The sequence below is a fragment of the Mustela erminea genome, chromosome 3, assembly GCF_009829155.1.
Source record: "Mustela erminea isolate mMusErm1 chromosome 3, mMusErm1.Pri, whole genome shotgun sequence".
NCBI lineage: Eukaryota > Metazoa > Chordata > Mammalia > Carnivora > Mustelidae > Mustela > Mustela erminea.
Window position 1 is genome coordinate 26616541 of NC_045616.1, and position 13543 is coordinate 26630083.

Genomic DNA, 13543 nt, shown 5'->3' on the forward strand with positions numbered 1-13543 from the left:
TGTTGTTTTTGACCCTTTAAATCAAGTTTAATCTGCTCCAGGTCTCTGGTCAGCCCAAAGGAGAAGTAAATCTCTGGCATTTCTGGGAGTGCCCCTAGGGGACTCATTAATTCAGTACATTGAAGGAAGCATCTTGGAGCTTAGGTATTTACTGGTCACCAACATTCAGCTTGGGTCAGGCTCACATAGTGCCAGAGTTTGGGCTGCTTCCGGCCACCCTGGGGCAGGGAATCTCAACCAATTTTGTGAACCCAGGGCTTGGGGTAGGAAGGAAATAGAAAGGGGAAAAAAAAATGTCCATTCCCTTCCCAGACATTGGTATTAGGCACCTTCTGTTTCTCTCAACTCACCTCCCCACCCCCATGCCCTTCTTAGTCCTAGGTGAGGTCAGGTGTGTCTTGTGGTACCTTGAAGATTCTGCTCTTGTCCTTAAACAGAAATCACCAGCAACACCCTCAGGAAAGGCAGCACAAAGACTTGACAAACTCTTGGGAGGGAGAAGGAGAACATCTCTCATCTCTCGAAGGTTCCTACGATACCTAGAAACAAGACAGTTAGTATCACAGTAGACTGTCCTGCCAGAAATATTTCATCCTGTCTTTTTATAAGCCATGGAACAAAGCTGAACGACCTTCTGTAATAGAATTACAAAAGTCAGAGCACCAAGTGAGGCTTTGGGGCTACAGAGCTATCTAACTCTAGGTTAAACCTTCCCTACTCAGTTTAGGGAACAATACTTCTAACGGCTCAGTTTTGAGCCTCAGAGTCACTGGATTTTCATATTAACAGAATTTGAGTTCAGTGATAAGCAGAAATCCGAAAATAAAAATATTCAGTGTATTTAAATAAGCATCCTGACCCCTTCCCCTCCCTCCTTTATAAATTAACCTCTACTTTATCATGGTTCTCGTGTGTTCCACAGAAAGAGAAAAGTCCCTTGTTGGCTCACCCTGGAGAGGGGAGGCTTCTCGGATTCCCTCATAATTGACACAGAGGCAGAGAGAATGGGGCCAAGGTCACTCTTTAGACAAAATAAGGGTGGATAGCTATAGTGGAAATGAAGATTCCTCTGAGAAATTAACACTAGCATGAGATCGTGGGCATGAAAAACACCTAACTGACTGTAGCACTTGCTTCATATTGTCCACGGGACCCACTGAAGGCTTCATATTGTCCACGGGACCCACTGAAGGAACATCCCACAGAAAGTTACATTGTAGAAAGGAACCCACGTGTTCCTCCCTCAGTGATGCCTTCAAATCCTGGCCCGAGAATTTGCTTGAAGGCTAAACATCTCCTCTTGGGTAATGGAGATTCTCCAGGCTTATGTAACTGTGGAAACCAATGGCAGTCGTTGGGTTGGAGTTGGTTCCAAAAATTAATGCCATCAAATAGCCCTATCCCTATGAGCACAGGAGAAAGAGTGGGGCCCTAGCACCTAGTTGCAGGCATATGCTAGAGTCACATTTTAGTTCCTAAGTAATGTTTATTTTTCCTGGTAAGGGAAAGATAGGAGCAATAAACACATTTGAAAGAACATCACCTCTGGGTGGGGGTTCTGTTTGCTATTTATTTTCCTACATTGGTCACAGCTTGATAGCCCAGAATCTAAATTTCTTTTCAATGCCCTTTAAAATTAGATCCAACTCCATTACTCTGGACAGCTTTCCCAGAGTGTTTCCACAGACGATGATGACTTTGTTTATAACAAACAGATTTATCTTTACTTTTCCTATCAAGGACGAGTTGGTTTTGAATTATCACAACCCCAAGGGGATGTTTGCAATTACTTGTCTTAAAACGCCAATAAGACATTCATTTCCCAGAGTTTAAGTCTAAGTGAGACCTGGGACATGTGGCATGAGCTTTGCATCCAGCTACCAAGAGACAGAGGACATCAGCCTCCTGGCGACCCCTAGCCACGCCCTCTGTGACCACAATGCCACTGTGGCCTGAAACCCTCGTCCTCCTGCCAACACCAGCACAGACTGCTTCAGAAGACAGGAAGTGATAAACACTATGAGTGTGGGTTTTACTGCCAAGGAATCAGCCACCTGGGAAATGATCCATCCAGAGCCAAGAGCTACAGTATCCGATATTTTGCGTAGATGTCAAGGTTGTTCAATAACCCCTCAACAAGAGTCATATATTTGGCCTGACATGACGTGAGGTGTGGCAGTGGTCATCTGTGAGGCCCAGTAGGAGGTCAGAGTTGAGGGTGCCACCCCGTCCAACACACACACAGATGCAAGTGCTTGCACACAACACACATTATGTCCTTACTGTCAGGATACCATGCTGAACAAAAAAAGTGAGCAAAGATGGGGAAATCATTGGAAAAGTAGAGGTGAGGCCCTGGCTGAGAGCTGTCTCCCAAGTACAGTGAGTGCCCTCAGCCCCACTGATGAGCATTTCCAGACTCATGATGGGAAAATCCAGTTGGCACCAAAAATACTAGCCCCTGATCTTGCTGAACAAAGGCATCCTTGCCGTCATTTCTCTGGATATAAGAAAATAACTACATTCTAATCTTGTCTTTAATTTTTTTAGCTTAAAGTGTCTATTTTTAATCCATATGCTTTTTAAGAATTCTTGAAAGGATGCATCTTATTTCTTGGTCACGGCTGTGTGATACTTCCAGGACTTAGTTCTAGAGAAACCTCCCCAGGAGCAGACAGAGTCTTCCCAATGTAACAGTTTAGAAAAGTTGGTTCAAGGGCTAATACGAAAAGGGAATTTAGTGATTACAGACAATGGCATTATTGCTCAAAAATTATAATTTCGACTTCTAAGCCATGATCTGAAGTGGATATTCATTTTTAAAATACTAGCTCTGGGGCCTAGAGCCAGCCCATCAGCAGGAACTGATATCAGTTCCCTGAGGTGACTTCCTCTACTCCCAAACCCCCTAGAACCCACTTGGTCTCCTTCCCCTCCTTCCCTCCCCATGTGTCCCCAGCTTCGGTGTGTTCCCTGTACAACTCTTATCCCTCCCACCCTCACCTCTGCCTCTTTAGGGTTCATACTAGTTTCACAGGAAAAAACCCGTATTTTGTACTAGAGCTTTGTCCCTATGACTTAGAGGAGAGAGGAAAACCCAGTCTTGAACATTTCCCCAAGAGCAGGTTCTCCTTTGCATGGGCCATGGTTTTGCATTACCCTTGGCTGTTGCACAGCAGAATCTTGTGTGTGGAGGGAAATACTCATGTTGTGGGGAATAGTTAAAATGATCAGACCCTCCCAGTGTCTCCGCACAACTTCGCAAACCCTTTATAACAGCCATCAGAGTTCCCAAGGTTGACCAGAACCTGATTCACAAATGGAGTTTTTCTTCATACATGCCGTATATCCACCGGGAAAAGGAGAAAGCATGTTGTGCCACAGAAAGACAATTACAGTTTAGTCTCCAAATATGAGGAGCTGAGACACAGAAAAAAGCTATTGCAACTGAGATCCCAGGTTCAGTCTTCAAGCACTGCCCTTGGAAGGCAGGAAATGAACATGTGCAACAGCCAGGAACAAGTAGGAGGGTCCAGAGAGAAGACCTTCCTTCAAAACCAAAACCATCCCCCCAGAAACGGTGAATCCTGGTTTGAATGCAATCACAGAATTGAAGAACAAATGACTCCCTTCTCCCACCTCCATCTTCTTTTCCTCCCTCCGCTCCACGGTCCTGGGGTGAACCATGGAATGTCACAGAGGAAACCGTCCTGTTAGTGTCTTATAGACACCATCTCTGTTACCACGGGGGTGTCTCTGAACATTAAAAGAGAAGTTCCTGTCTATAAGCTCAGAGGAAGGCTGGAGTTTCCAAGAAGCAGCAATTCATTTGAGGTTTAAAGTACCAGCTAGAGACTTTACCCAGACAACTTCCAGTACCTTCACCAAGCATCCCTGCTGCAACCACAGTCATGTGGGATTTTCCTTCCCACGCTGAGAATCGAGCGGATGCATTACCTTCCCAAATGCCACATCCCTGGTTTGCCAGTGCACTCAACGGCACCACCGTCTTTCCCTCTAAGCCCGGCATTTCATTGTGCCAGTATGAGACATGCTGCCTTCCTAAAAGAGATCAGAACCCAGGAAGAATTAAAAGACTATACAGCTAAAACACAGTAAACTCCAGGAAACGCATAGGAGCTTCATGAGGGTGGGGACCCTTGACAGCCTCCCCACAACCCCCATTTGTAACCCCAGTGTCCAGCTTGATGCCTGGCCCATGCTAGAGACTTCATAAATATTTGGTGAGAAAGAGTAGAGAGAGAAAAGAAAGAAGAGGTAAAAGCAGAAACAAAATAAAAAGGACTGAGCCTGTCATCCCAAGGAAAGATGGTGTCCTCCATCTAATATCTAGGCCCTTCGATTATAGGCCCACCTGCCTACAGTGAGTTTTTCGTGTGGGTACTTGGAGGGCAAGTTGTTTCTTCTTTAGCTGGAATCCCATTTTTTAGTAGATGGGGTTTAGAGATTTGCTCTCAGTGTAGTTCTGAAGGAGATCACAAAAGTAACAAAGTCTCCCTGTTTTGGGTATCAGTGGAAGAGTAATGCATGCCCGCAGACCCTTTTAGACTAATCCTCTAAGTAAATTGCTATCTGGTCACGATGGGTTATGGAAATGTGGAATCCGTGCCTAGATGAATCAGCAAGTTAGATTACTTACAAAACTGTTATTTAAATTTAAGCCTTTTCTTCTTCCCAATTTTGGTCACTGAGAATGTGATTTCATATCCAAAAATGAAATCAAGGAACAGCTAATTATCTGAATAATTCATGCCAGAATTACCCAAACAATTCTGTTCCTTTGAATACTGGTAATTCAGGACTAGGGGGGGAATTGAAGGATTCGGGGAGGCCTGAATTATCCTGATATTATTCAAATAAATGCCTCAAATACACACTCGGCTCTTATCATGCTGGGTTGTGTCCTGCAGAAAGTGTTCTTTTTTAATGTTCTTGATCACGACACCCCTCATATTAAAGTAGAAATACTCTGGTAGTGTCTAAATGATGAGATCATCCTTAAATTACAAACTAACGCTTCTTTTTAGCTTTTATTGATTTTTCATTTACGTTTTTGTTGAGCTGCTATAGGTTCATATATATATATATATACATATATATACACACACACACATTCATATAGAGAGAGAGAGAAAGACAAAGACAGACAGTAATGCTAGCGTTCTAACAAAAATTTGCTCTCCTCTGCCCAATCTACCCTGTTCTGTAATCCCACTCCTCTGAATCAATCACTTTGCTTTCTTTCACATGTATTTTCTAGTATTCTGCCTTGTTAAGTCACGTGCTCATTCAGATATTTAACTTTAGATATTCTCTCTGTTCATTCTACTATAATTCTATAGAATAAAATGATAGCTCACACTTATAAAGCAATTACAGGTACGAAAGAATATTCCAGGCACCACACGCATCATAACTGTTTTAACCTTCATAATGACCTAGTATGTTAGGTACTATTATTATCAAATTTTGCATATTGGAAGCCAGGGCAGAGAGAGATTATGATCTTACCCTAGCTTGTATAGTAATGATGATAATGAATTATGGAGCCAGGATTCAAAGAATCTATATTCTCCACAAATAACCAAACTTATCTAGCTCTATTTTAGCAACTAACAGTGCCCCCTACCCCCAAACACACACAAACACACACACACACCCATCCTTCCTCTTCCCACCATTAATAATACAGTTGTATCTCTCTTTGGGGTTAAGTCAGTATTTGGTGTTGTTTATTAGTATGGCTGTATAAATATTAATCACAGTAGGTCCAAGGAGTATGCCATAATGTGTTTTCTTTCTAATTATAATTATAACCTTACATTTGGGGGGCAGAAAATAATTTTGACTTCTCAGTTTACAATTCCTTTCTAAATACTTTGTGGGAGACAGAAACCTCCCTTTAGCACATTCAGGCAGATTAGGTGTCTCTCATTTTGTCTGTTGGTGGAGACAACCTCTGTCCTCCTGCCCCAGTCTGGACTGCTGTTATCTAGCAGTGCTGTACAGCTGTCTTCCTGGTGTTCCCCGCCCCCCAATACATTATTCTGGGAATTGCTTCTGCTTCTCTCCTGTGTAGAGCCCTGTTTCCTGAATCCGTCTTTTACCATTTTGGGTTTATGCTCATGTTTTGGTAAACACATCTTCCCATCTTTGGGAGGTGAATGAGTGCTAAATTTGTTGAGACCTTGCCTGTCTGAAAACATCTTCAATTTGCCCTCATACTGGGTTAGATGTATTTGGCTGGGTATAGAATTCTAGGTAGGAAACACTTCTCCTCAGAATCTCTAACACATTTCATTTTCCTCTTGCTTCCAGTGTGCCTGTTGCAAAGTTCCATTCCTCTCAAATTGCAAATCCCTTGGAAGCTATTGTGATTTTCTCTTTATCCCCAGTATTTTGATTTATTGATGCTTTGTCATGATGCCATTAACATTCCTGACATGTGGGCACGCAGCAGGCCTTTTCAGTCTGGAAGCCTATATGTTTCAGTTCTGGGAAATGTTTTTGTACAATTTCTTTGAAATTTTTGTCCATTGCAATTTCTCTGTTCACTCTTTCTGGAAATCATACTATTGTAATGTTGGGCACACTGAATCGATCCTCAGATTTGCTAACTAGTTTTCTATCTTTATCCATACTTTTGTCTTTTGTCGTTCTTTTAGGAAAGAACTTTTGCTTTTTTATTTTTTTTAGGAAAGAACTAACCTGTACCTTCCAACCTTCTAATTTTTTATTTTTGCTATAATAGTGTTAATTTCTAAAAGTACCTTGTTGGTTTTCTCTTTGTTTCCTTATTGTAGCATTATACATGTGAATTTTACAGACAAATATAAATGTATATGTTTTTTTCTTTTCCTCCTTTTTGCAGTAAAAAGTATTGCAGTAAGTATTTGCAGTAAAAGGTATTTACATTGGTATTATTTTACTGTATGAAGGTACTATTTTTAATCCTTCATTTTATTGAGATTTCGGCCTTCTTCTTTTGACTTATAGCAGCTCTTTCTATATTGCATATTAGAAAGACTAACCCTTTATGGTATGAATTACAGACATTTTCCCAGTGTTTCTTTCCTTGTTAAAGATTTTAAAGCTCTCATTGGCTCCGTATGTTATCTCTAGTCACTTTGACTTCCGTTTCTGTTGATTTTGGTTCTGTCTTTCATAGTAGCACTTTCCTCAAATATCTAATGATCTCTGACTCATTTATATTCACTAAAGCTGAGTGGAGGTTCTGACATAATGGGTGAGGCTTGTTGACTGGTCAGTGTTGCTTCACATCAACTGGTGAGGACTAGGCTCTTCTGTTGGGAAAGTCCCTACTAGTATTTGTAAGTCTTTTCTCTTGGCCAATTCATTTCTCAAGTTAAGGAAACTCCAGTCTCCTGCTAGTGCCCATAGCCTGAGTGCCAAAAATTCCTGAGTCAGACTAATAGGAGATGGGTTGAGAATCATATTCTCACTTAGGGAGACTTTCATTTAATCTCATGGGTTCTGCCCCCTTTAGCTGAATTCTGTCTGGTTCACACCTTGCAAATTGTAACCTCCAGTCTTTTTCACAGTGGGAAAGAGACAGTTACCCAGCTACACTGGGTCAGAGAGATAATCTGGGATCTGACTTGCTACTTCCAAAAATTTTTCCAATAATCTGGGGTACCTGGGTGGCTCAGTGGGTTAAGCCTCTGCCTTTGGCTCAGGTCATGATCTCCAGGTCCTGGGATCGAGCCCCACATCAGGCTCTCTGCTCAGTGGGGAACCTGCTTCTCCCTCTCTCTCTGTGCCTGCCTCTCTGCCTACTTGTGATCTCTCTCTGTGTCAAATAAATAAATAAAATCTTTAAAAAAATTTTTTCCTAATAATCTTCCCATTTTTAGCACCCATTCAGCACCCACTGTCACTTCCAGAAATACATGGTGCTTTTGGTTTCTGCATCTTGCAGCATAGATCAGTTTGCTGGGTTCCCTGCCCATGGGCTTAGATTTCTGCGTCTTCTGCTCAGCTGAATCAGCTCCACAAGCCCTTCGACCTTCCTGTTTCTGAAATAGTGTTGGTATTTTGTGTATTATCATCCCCTCTCACTTCCCTTATTTGTTTAGGTTTATTCCTTTCTTATTTCTTTACTTTCCTTTTTTAGTGTTGTTTTGTGAGAATGGGGTGATGAATGTGTGTGTTTAATCCACCATGTTTAATTGGAAGTCCTTAGAGCATCTTTTTATCAATCAGGTTTTTCTTTCCCTTTCTTCCCTTTATTGCCCATAGACAATCTCTAAAGTTCTACTCAGGGCACTTGGCTGGCTTGGTCAGTAAAGCTTGCAACTCTTAATCTCAGGGTTGTAAGCTCGAGCCCCACGTTGGGTGTAGAGATTACTTAAAAGTAAAATCTTTTTAAAAAATTAATAAATTTCTATTCAGAGGAATAAATAAAGTAAGAATTAGAACTTTCAGGTGTTGATGAGGATCAAATACTTCCTGGAACACTGAAAAGAGTCTACACAATCTTTGCAAGCAAGCATGATTTTGAGGCCATAACACTCCACTTGAAGCTCCCCATCCAAATATGTCCTCATGTTAGCAAGTAGCATTACTGGAAACACTTTGTTTTTGTCTAATGTGGCAACAAGAAGGAATTTATTAATATGTAGACTCACCCACCTTCAGAAGGTGACTCCTCTCAGAAGATTTTTATACCCAGAATGTGAACAAATGTGTCCACCTAGAGGGAAATTCACTTACAAAGCATGACTGTTCAAGGCTTAAGCTTGTACTTCTTTCCGTAGGCTTACTAGGTATCAAATATGGGGGGTGGGGTGGGGTGGGGGTGGAGAACAGCATTACTTTTTCCTGGTCTTTTTTTCTTTTTTCCCTAGACTTTCCTACTCATTGTCTTCCAGCCGTAATCACACCACCAAATAAGCATCTTCTTTGAATAATTAGGACTTAAGCTTATTGGACATTAAAGATGTCCTTGTCAATAAAATATAAACATCTCATTTCCACTCAACCAGCATTACTATACTTACTATCTGATTTGACATGACTTTGACATGAATTTTATAAAATTCACTTGACTAGAATCTTGCCTGGATTCCAGTCAGGATGATTGAGAAATAACTTCCAGAACCAAATTAAAAAGTGTTTGCCAAGTGTGTGTTATTACATGACTGTAGTTTTTTATTGTTTTAAGAGTGGTTTATATGAAAAGAATAATTTGCCTAGTATAATAAAGTGTTCTTCAGTGTGGTTTGTATGAGGATAATTTCCATTTTTGGTAAGTTGTTTTAGTGGTGTTGTCTTGTAACTTGACCATAGTTTTATCTAATTCTGGCCTTTATGGTTTTTCTTCTGCTTAGGCATAATGACATCAATAGAAAAATGAAGAAATCCTACAGCATAAAGCACAATGCTGAGCCAGAGTCAAAAGAACTCTTCTTGTAAATCGTTTTTTTCTTCTCTCTCATTGCTGCCCTTTGGACACTATTGGAAATTTCTGGACTATCCACTGTGGAAATAGAATCATGAGAAAAATGCCTCACCAGCAGAAGAACAATATCAGGATGCCTTAAATTTATAGTGGTAGACTATATAATACACATTTTGGGGTGATATTTGTATATATAACTTGTTTCTCAAGAGATGCCATTTAAAAGCATGATTGGGCCAATGTATGTTTTTTAAGATTGGATTGGTACGTCCACCAAGCCACTGGCCCCATCTTGTCTTTCATCAGTTGCATGAGTGTTTGCTAATGTTGACTGAACTTTCCTTTCCTAGTAAAATGGGCAGTGTGGGCTCAGCTCCTCAATGAGACCAGGTCAGTGGTATTGTTTTCTGTCAAGGGTGGTTTTTTTTTTTTTTCTGTCATTTCTACTTTTTGTATAAAGGAAATAAAACAATGTTAACAGCACCTAGAAGCTTGGGGCACCTATTTTGTAATAAGCCTGTGATGTTCTGCTTTCTAAGGGACCTTGAGAGTATTTTGATTGCTGATATTTTATTTCAGGAACAAACTGCCTGTTTTAGCTATTTTCCCATAGGGGTGAAATAAAACATTCTAGTTTTCATTAAGTACTAAAGGATCAGACAAGTATATAAAGTAAGTCAATTCCTTCTGTCTTCTCAAATCCCAGCGTTGACATGGGAAAATACTAATGACAGCTAAGGATTCAGCCCCTGCTTGGGTCACTTTTTCTGTCTAGAACACATTATGAGACCTGTCTAATCCCTTTAGGAGACAGTGTGGAGCCTGAGTTTATAACAACCCTATTGTTGATACAGCTCTTTCAGTCCATGTAAGCAGTAAGTTCCAGATGGTTTCGTCCTATCATGTAAAAATATATTTCTGCTGCAACTTCAAGAGTTTTATTTTCAAAGTGTTGGCATGGCCCATAAGAGGCCTGTCAAATTTTAGTCTGGAAGTTGAGTGTGTGCTTCCCAGTAGGAGGGAGCCCTATATGTTATTCACAGTTACGAGCAGTGTTCCAGCCATCAAATATGGGCCATTCTGTATCTTGGTTGACACAAGAGGCCAAGGTACTAAGTTAGGAGGTAATCTTAGATATCTGGGTAACAAACCTGGCCTGACAAACTTGGGCTTGACAAGATGCAATGAGGTATAGAAGAAGGACCTTTTAGGTACCAGTCACACTTACATAGTTATATTCCTACAACCAATTTATAGCTTAGCAAATTAAAGTTCAGAAAGCTTTCAGTCCTACGTCCAAAGTAATACAACTTGTAAACAGCAGACTTGGCTCTGGCCCAGCTTTGCTCATTATTCCCACTGGACTAGTACACAGGGATCCTGAGTTGTGTTGGCTCTACTTCTGGATGGGTCTTGGGGAAGAAACACTGCATCCTCAATCAACCTGGAAAAGGGCAAGACTGGCCTGCATGCACATCTAGGAGGTGAGTTCCTTCCGACCTACAGAGCAACATGTCTAGGAATTCAACCAAATAGTTCTGTTGTTGCTTGGGTCCTCTGAGTTCTTATCATTATAGCCTAGTGTCCTTCATAGCTCTGAGTTGCTCATGTGGTTTTTTTCCTCAAATGAGAGTCCCTATTCTGATTTTGGCCCCTTGGCCTCAGGGATCCTCTCTGCTTCTTCACATTTTATTGCAGGGTCCTAGGTTTGCAATTCCAATATAGAATATATGGCCAGCACATGTGGAGATTCTCGTGATTTCTGCTTGGTACACATGAGCCAAGTTTTGGATTTCATTCTAGAATGGGGCTTGCAAGGGAAAGGGACCCAGAGAGTTCTCTTTCTGTTCCCCAGAAGCCCCAGCTTTGTTCTTAGACAGACTGGGTTTTTAAACTTAAAAGTTGAAGGGGGGAACATTCTGTAGAGATTTTTATGAGCCAGACACAGAGTTCCCAATTAAATGTAGCAGAGAAAACCAAGAGTTTGAAAACAAGAGATGCTACCTTGACCAAGAAAACTGGCAATTCAATTGTTTATGGACACAAGCACTTCAGACACCAGAGTATTAAACCGTGAAGACCAAAGATTAAATTTAAAAAAAAGGCAAAATAGGAAAATCAAGTAGATTCAGATGAGCCAAACTGCCGACATAATGCATTCTGTGTTTATTGATGTTGTTAGCACACTAAAAATGCTGATCCTTAAATCACACATGTATACCATCTTTACCATCCAAGTTCTTTATGAAATGGATAAATTACGCTTGCTTGAAATAAATAGAAATGATGTGTTCCTTACCACAAGCTCAGTTGTGTGCAGAATTTATAAAATGAAACACAGACTTATTTCTTCACAGAAATGGAGACACACATGTTAAAGAAAGAGAGAGTGTTTCCTTGAAGTTAGCGGAACTTTGGGGCCCCCCGCCCCCTCTCCCTCCCACTGGGCTAGTAAAATGAGTGAAGCTCTATCTGCCTGCCTAATTACATGCAGCAGAGCTGGAAACTCAGCCCCACTGTAAAAAACTCTCTCAGCATCTGTCAGCGTCTTTTAAAGACTGGCTGCTTTTATGTCACTAAAGGGACTCATTTTGCCGAAGTTCAACCCATCAAATTAAGAACGTTTCTTAGAAAAGATAACAAGATACCAAACCTTCACCACTTTGAATGGATTGAATGCCCATTCCATAGTCTCATAAAACATTAGTACCATGACCTCAACTCTAAGAAGAAACTTCTAGATGGGCATCGTGGGGTTAGGAGTGGGATGAGGACTCTCAAAGGTATCTATCTTCAAGTAAATATTGAAATTAATTGTTTTCTCAGAATATTTGCAGGCAACATACTGGATGGTATAGGCTTGAGGAAATAACTACAAAATATTTAAATAATACCCCGAAAGACCTCCTGATAATGGAATGGGTTAAATGTTATCTCTCCAGGAGCCACCTATGTACATAATCTGAGTTAAGCTAATAAAGCCAAGTAAGAATAAGGAATCCATAGCAACGGAGTTAATACCATTTCCCCACATGAAAATGGAGTTCATGCTATCTATTGCCTTGGAACTCTCATTTGTTGATGGGTCTCTCTGTAAGTCCCATGTTATCTCCAGTTTTATTTCCCTTTATTCTCCATTGCATAGTTCAGTGTAACTTTTTGAGTGACTGATTCCTGTCTCCTAATGAGATCCTGCATTCTTTGAGCTCCACAAGAACCTCTGATGTCTCTCAGAGATGGTGATTAGTAAGTATCTACCAGCAATTTTTGTTAGTGTTTTTCAACTTCTGCTACCCTTATATCCATCTTAGTTTCTTCTTCTTTCTTCCCCATTCTTCTTCCATCGCTTCTCCCTCCTCCTCTTTTTCTCTCTGTCCTTCCTTCCCTTCCTCTCTTTCCTCTGCTGACATCTCTGCTCTCCATTTTCCCCCTTTGTCTGCCTAGGTTCCCAAGATCTGGAAAACCCCTTTTATGGGCTTTCCTTGGAAGAAGCCTGGCAAAGGAACTGCAGTGAGTATGAAGTGTGCTGAACCCATATTTACAATGAAAAGTAAATCCTCTCTTCCTTCTTGCCACAGCATGTGAATAGAACGGCATCTTTCTATATGCTGATGTGGTCATCAGACTCTGATTGAGCCCATACCAAGAATGGGGCCCCATGCTAGGCACTGTCTTGGAATAAAACCCCCCAGAAGTTGGTATTAACCCTGGTGGGGGCGCACAAGGATATGTAAGGGACACATGGACACATGGGGAAAAGTAATTGGTTCAGAGCTTATGGTTCTCAAATATTGCTATACATTAGAATCATCTGGGGTAGCTTTTAAAAAACTGATATCCAGGGACATCTGGGTGGCTCTGTCAGTTAAGCATCTGACTCTCAATTTCATCTCAGGCGTGATCTCCTGGTCACGGGGTCAAGCCCCACATTGGGCTCTGTGTTCAGTGCAGAGTCTGATTGGGATTTTCCCTCTTCCTTTGCCTTCCCCCCCTGCTAAAAACATTTTAAAAATCTGATGCCCACACCAAACCTATAATAAATCTAACTCTCTGGGTAGAACCCAGACAGACGTATTTGTAAAAACTTCCCCCACAATTCAA

At 41.1% G+C, this 13543-nt stretch overlaps 1 protein-coding gene across 6 annotated transcripts in view; it reads left to right on the top strand.

Moving 5' to 3' along the window:
• The window catches only part of SNCAIP (synuclein alpha interacting protein), a 159905-nt gene extending 148130 nt beyond the window's left edge, over positions 1 to 11775 (top strand). For 3 of the 6 annotated variants that reach the window (XM_032335472.1, XM_032335471.1, XM_032335473.1), the window contains exon 12: positions 9372 to 11773. In XM_032335472.1, coding sequence (XP_032191363.1) covers positions 9372 to 9456 — 85 coding nt within the window. In that variant the 3' untranslated portion in view covers positions 9457 to 11773. Of the gene's footprint in view, positions 1 to 9371 lie in introns of all 6 variants that reach the window. The other 3 variants (XM_032335477.1, XM_032335474.1, XM_032335475.1) reach the window with 3 other exon arrangements.
• Positions 11776 to 13543: the final 1768 nt, after the last annotated feature.